The 6,410-nt window shown below is 34.0% G+C and overlaps 1 protein-coding gene across 2 annotated transcripts; it reads left to right on the top strand.

Annotated features, from left to right (window-relative positions):
* The first annotated feature begins 1,958 nt into the window (after nucleotides 1-1,958).
* On the top strand, nucleotides 1,959-3,823 carry LOC120416962 (D-aminoacyl-tRNA deacylase). Of its 2 annotated transcripts, none has more exons than XM_039578880.2 (3): nucleotides 1,959-2,010; nucleotides 2,079-2,139; nucleotides 2,732-3,823. In XM_039578880.2, exons 2-3 carry the CDS (start codon nucleotides 2,097-2,099, stop codon nucleotides 3,217-3,219), a joined length of 531 nt encoding a protein of 176 aa, XP_039434814.1. In that variant the 5' UTR covers nucleotides 1,959-2,010; nucleotides 2,079-2,096; the 3' UTR covers nucleotides 3,220-3,823. The 2 variants fall into 2 exon arrangements, with proteins under 2 accessions (XP_039434814.1, XP_039434815.1); XM_039578881.2 differs by having other exon boundaries at nucleotides 1,979-1,996.
* Nucleotides 3,824-6,410: the final 2,587 nt, after the last annotated feature.

Here is a 6,410-nt window from a genome sequence, read left to right as displayed (position 1 = left end):
TGGATATTAGCCGTTTTTTCAATGGTGGGCAGTTCAATTTTCGTGTTTCTTTTTCTTAAAGCGGCTCTATCTCAGCAACCCGATGTCTAATTTCAATCTCTTAGACAATTTTATAGCAAATTTTCAAAACTTAAAAAAAAAATACATTCAAGAAATGGTCACTAATTTTAAAAATCGAAAAACTGCAAATATTTCTCTAAAATCAAACTGTCGGTGGCTATATCTTGAAAACGGAGTCCCTTATCAAAAAAATGTAAAGTAGTTTTCGATTGCAAATTCAATTTTGCATTAAAAAATAACTTCAAATTTGTTTTTTGCATGAAATTTCGATTTTTTCCAAAAATCACTATTTTTTCAAAAAATATATCTTGGTGGCAGATTTTTTGACCATGTTTCTCTATGGCTCAAAAGTTGCGGATTTCTGTCTCCTAAAACATTTCAAAAAATCTCGAAAATGAAAAAAATACGTATTTTGGGAAATTGAGTTTTAGTGAAAAAAAAGTTGATAAAAAAATCTGCAAATTTTTTTTTCCGTGTACTTATTTTTTTCTCAAAAGTCCTCAACAATACCTACAACTTTGCCGAAGACACCATATTGATCAGACAATTCAGTCAAAAGTTACAGCTGTTTGAATATTTACATACCATTTTTGTATGGAAAGTAGCCAAAATTGTATGGAGACTTGTAAGGGTGAACCAATGACAAAAAATAGCTTATTTGGTCATAGGAAAGGCCCCAACAAAGTTTAAGCACAATCAAAAAATACAAAAAAATGGTCGAAATAGGCCGATTTCGTAGAGAGTTGCTCAGTTTTAAAAATTTTTAACTCTTCGATTTCTTCAATTTTCCAACTCTTTAATTTTTCAGTTTTACAATCCTTCCACGTGATTGGAATATTTGCACCATAACAGTTTTTTGTTATTTGGAGGTTTGGAATACAGCTAAATAGTATCAGGATCACCATAAATGAGAACTCTATAGTTCAAAAAATTATAAAATAGTAGTTTATGCAACAAGTTGTATGTACGAGTCGTACATTTATCTAACGAGGTTCACCGAGTTAGATAAATACGACGAGTGATGAAAAATCAAGTTTTGCAACGAGTTCCGTAGCCCAGTCACCGACTGCTGCTCGCTAACTGGGCTGAAGGAAAAATAACGAGGGGGCCACCGATGCATAATATTTTGTAAATAAAATATAAAATAAATTTTACTCACATTTATTTACAATGCTTACTTTTCAAATTTCTCTAATTGTTACTTGAAATTACATAAAAGTTTGAAAAAAGTTTTGTTTTTAATTATTGAACATGCTTTTGCATGCTTTAACCCCTCGGTAATTTCGGTTTGTTTTGGTTTTTTGACGTTTGTCTGCTTTTTAACTTACCGAACAACTACTGTATATATAATACATTTTTCGCTTAAATACATGTTGATAGGCACACTATAAATGGTTAGGCGCTTATACTTAAAAGTTAAACTTCGTAACCGGAAAAGAAGGTGTGCATGCCTGGCACGAACACTCAATGCGTGTTCTAGCGCGTTGCTCGTACTGACTCAGAGCAACGGTGAGATGTAGGTGTAAAGGCAGTGCGTGTTCATCGGGAACCTGGTGCATAAGATCGGTCAAGGCCCGTTCTTACACTGAAAATTGCGAATTGCGAAGTACATTTAATTAGATGTGGTTGGACAGTGAATTGTATAAATTTGTGTGTTTACTCGGGGCGGTGCTGTACAGATATTTTGGAGCAACAAATTCGCCAAAGACCGAAGAAATGAGACTGAGGATCTCGAGATTAGGCATATTTCCCGTAACAACCCATGTGGCGAATCACCATCCTTTACTTCGACTCTGCTTCATCTGACAGCACGTTACTCTTCAAAGTGTTTGAACTGACAGCCTCAAGTGTCATCACAGCATGCAATATGTTTGTTTTGGTTTCTGGGTTCTTGAAGAAAAATTGAGCTGCCGTCGTTGCCGTAGCCGGTGTCTTTGTTGGACAGACTGCGTAAAATTTATCATATTATTTAAGTAAAATTGAACTATTTTATAACTTAACTTTCCTAATAATTGCAGATAATACTAAACTAAAAGATGAAAGCAATCATTCAAAGAGTAACGACGGCTAAAGTAACAGGTAAACGTGATGATCTTTTGCCCAAAAAGGTGCAGTGTTAATGCTACAAGGATAACCACCGTGACGAAAATCTTTAGATACAGTAGTTGTTCGGTAACTGGGCTGAGAACGTAGTCCAGTCACCGAATGTTGCTCGTTAACTGTGCTGAACATAAAATAACGAGGGGAGCACCGATTTATAATATTTTCCAGATGAAATATAAAAATAAAAGTTACACAAATTTATTTACAATGCTTATTTTTCATATTTTTTAATTGTAACTTAAAATTTAACAAAAGTTTGAAAAAAGTTTTTTTATTTATTGAATATGATTTTTGCATCCATTAACCCCTCGGTCATTTTGGTTTGTTTTGGTTTTTTGACGTTTGTCTGCTTTATAACTGGGTTACGGCCCAGTTATCGAGCGCCCAGTTAAAAAGCAGCCCAGTTACCGAACAACTACTGTACTTGAATAGCACGTCCCGAAATGGGAAAGGGTGTTTCATCGCGATTCACGAAATTTTGGATTGCTACTGTAAGCAAGATGCACTGTTTGTTTACACTTCGTGTTTGGTCTATAAACGATGAGTAATTCCGCTTTCGTTCCCCTAGTCGGCGACGAGCTGGTCGGTTCCATCGGCCGGGGTCTGTGCGTGCTGGTGGGCATATCCAGCGACGATAACGCCAACGATGTCGACTGGATGGCCCGCAAGTTGCTCAACATCCGGCTGTTCGAGGACCCCGCCAACGGCAAACGGTGGTCCCAGAGCGTGCTGGATCAACGGTTGGAGCTGCTGTGCGTGAGTCAGTTCACGCTGTACCACCGGATGAAGGGCAACCGGCCGGATTTTAGCCGGGCCATGCAGGGACCGGATGCGCAAGCATTGTACGGGACGTTACTGGCTAGGTTGGGGAGCTTGTACGAGGCGGATAAGATCAAGGACGGCCGGTTTGGGGCCATGATGCAGGTTCACATCCAGAACGATGGTCCGGTTACGCTGGAAATTGAGTCACCGGCGCAGAGTCAAGCCGAGCTGGACAAGTTGAAACGAGCCAACGAACACAAGGCAAAGAGCAAGAAAGAAGAAGGGGGACAGTGAAATGTTATTTATTTATGAAAGATGTAAAACAACCGTTTTTTAATTTTCTTCAACTGTATTTTATTTGTAAGTGTGTGATATCTTCCTAAGTTGCAAACAAACATGATTTTCATATTATATATTCAACAAGATTCATGTTCTGCGTTACTTATGTCAATCTTACAAATAAGGAATCTACAACTAAACTGCGTTATATTTAATTTTTCGCACAAATTTTCTACTTAACACAAGAGTAAATACTTAACTAAGTACGATTCAGTAAGTTTGCCAAACATAAAAAACGAATTGAAATCACAGGCTACACGTGGAAATAAAATGCAACTAAACGAGTCCATTAAATCGGGGGAAATGTTAATCTCTTCAAGATGGCGAAGCAAAAATAAAACCGCTGAAAATCTATACCGGTTCAAACTTTGAATTTCTCAAATGATATTGATTTCTGTAAACTACCGTTGATGGTGGGTTTTGTTGCGTGATATGGTTCGTCGCAAACTGGAATTGATTTTCAGCGGTTCTAACAAAAGTGTTTGAATAGTCGACGATTTGTTTTGATTTTTATAAATGTTAATTTTAAGATAGCATTCGCTTCAACGGTTATCGAATCTGAAACATTATTAGCGTTAGCAGTTTTATCTGTTATTTTACTATTTTATCTGTGTGTGTGTTTTATTAGTTGAATGTTGCGTTACATTATAAAGTCGCAGGGGGAAAAAGAAGAAAAATGTCCGCGCGACTGCACTGCAAGGACTGGGAAAAAATCACGGCTTATTATTGCAAGCGAGTGTGGTACAGAAGAAAACTTGTTGTAGTTTGGGTGTTTTGTTGTTTGTGTGTAAACGTTCAATGTAGAGTTCGTTCTGATCGTGTATAAAAAGAGAGTAAGCTCGTTTGAATTGATTGTACCTAAAATGTTGTGTTGAATTACATTCGTTCGTTTTGTTATTACCCTTTTATATAATAGTTACCAGTAAGCGTTGAGATTATTTTGCATTTTGTGAAAAAAGTTGCTCGTTTTAAATAGTGATATGAAAATAGTTCGTTGCTTAGTGCAGTGAGAATCGTCATCAGAGTAGGCTAAGTTCGAGGGGGTTCACACATGTGAGAGGATGGCGTTTATTAGATCAACAGCTGCTACGATATGCGTTTTAGTTGAAATCATTTTAAGGTGAGCCCAAGAGTACTTAATAAGGTGATGGAATTAGTTTGGGAATATTTGGGCAAATCGCTATTAGTATTGTCTTTCTGTGTTTTTTGATAAAACGGTCAGCAGAAAAAAAAACAAAAAAAACATCAGTAAATATTTTCAACTTCCTAAAGTTTGAGAAACAAATGAAGTGAATTTTGGATTACTGTAATCAGGGGCGAATCGGGACTACCTTCTGAATAGAGACAGCAGGTTTTAGAGCACTTAGAGCTTATATATTTGGAAATGGTTGTACACATTTTGTTGGTCTGAGTCTGTTCTAACCGAAACAAACCAGAAAAATCAAAATATTGTGCTCCAACATGGTTAAAACTGCTGTCCCAATTCGCCCCATGTGTCCCAATTGACCCAGTTTACGGTATTTACTTTTTTTTGTTATTATTTCATGATTTTTTTTAAGTTAGATCTAATTTCTTTACAGTTTTTGTGACTCTGTTTGCATTACAAATTTATTTTGATAAGTAAAATGCCATAATGTTGGACATAATGTTTACAAAATATACTTAAAATTTTTGTTTTATCCATATGTCCAAAAACTTTTACAATTTCATAGAAATTGGTCACTCAAATCCCATTTTTGAGTTCCAGGCGTTTCCAGATCATCAAATAAAATGAATTTCTCACCAAAATATTATTGTTTATGAAAAAGCGAACTTCTGACAGCGAACATGATTCCTAAATAAATTAAATAATAGATTAAAAATAGAGCATGGACAAAGGCATGGAAGCACTCGTAATTTCAACAAAAGATAAAACTCAAACTACACAAAAAAATTAAAAAAAACATAAAAGCTCAAAAATACAAAAGATATCATAATTCATTTAAACATAAGGTATTTGTTCTTTGGTTCAATAAGAAAAGAATGGCAAAAAGTTAAAAACAACTAAATTTTAGATTTCATCTTTATTTTTTTTTCTTGAAAGAAACGTCAAGAACAACTTTATTTATGAAAAAAATCTAAATATCGAAGAGTCCACATTTTTTCAAGTTTCCTTTGTGTAGTTAATATTCATTTCAGAAAATTCATGTTAAATTTTTGATTTGCCAGTATTTAAATGTTTTTAATTTTATTTCATTGAAAAATCCAATTTGATAAGAATCATAAAATGTTATAAATTATTTTTTTAATTTTTAAAATTTCAATGTTTTCAACGTTTTTTATTTCTTTTGCATTGAACACAAGAAACGATTGAATGTCATTTGCTAGTGAATATCAACCTTTATCTAAACTTGTTTACCCAAACTAATAAGTTTAAAAGTTTAAAAATGGCGGGCCAAATCTGAAAGTCACATGAGCCAAACGTGATATTTTTTAATAAGAAAAATTAAATTACGTTTTTTCAACCTGTAAAGTGTAAAAATACATCTGCCATTTGATTTTTCTAAAATTCCGGGTATTTTTTGACATTGAAAATAAAAAGGAACAGGAAATAACACTTTAAAACAGTTTTGTCTAAAATGCTTCTAATCAATTGGTTCAAAATTTAAATCAACTAAACCAAAATTACTGGATTAAAACAGTGAAGGAAACTTTAAATTTGTTGCTGAGTGCCCGAAACGAATTGAGTGCAATTGAAATGAAAAAAATGAACAAAATAACACAAAACTGTTCAAAAATAATCAAAAGATAGAACATGATTTTCAAATGAGTATGCTTGCGATTCCAGACTTATCTCAACTTTATGACAAACAATTAAAAATTCTGGACTTTTTTTTAAAGATTTTTGCCGGATTTTGGCGATTGCAATACTTTTTTATCCGATTTTTCCGATTTTCCGACTGAAGTGGACACTTTGTAGTTGTTAATATTTTAGGAATTAATTTTGTGTTGGAAAAACTTATAAATTTAACATTAGTTTCATATCATAATAATAGTTTTCAAGACATCGTCAGTTTAATTAGGGGTAATTTGATGACATTAAAAAAATACAACTAATTTTTCACAAATTTGTATCTTTTAGAGGCTAAATTTCAGCAAGTCAAAAA

This window comes from Culex pipiens, chromosome 3, assembly GCF_016801865.2.
Source record: "Culex pipiens pallens isolate TS chromosome 3, TS_CPP_V2, whole genome shotgun sequence".
NCBI lineage: Eukaryota > Metazoa > Arthropoda > Insecta > Diptera > Culicidae > Culex > Culex pipiens.
Note: the sequence above shows the minus strand (reverse complement) of the source record. Positions and strands in the feature narration are given on the sequence as shown.

What these genes read in the sequence shown, in the direction of transcription:
- LOC120416962 (XM_039578880.2), top strand. Translation starts at nt 2,097, where the DNA reads ATGAAAGCAATCATTCAAAGAGTAACGACGGCTAAAGTAACAG. An exon ending in AACGACGGCTAAAGTAACAG is followed by an intron (nt 2,140 to 2,731) that starts GTAAACGTGATG and finishes TCGTTCCCCTAG; the next exon opens with TCGGCGACGAGCTGGTCGGT.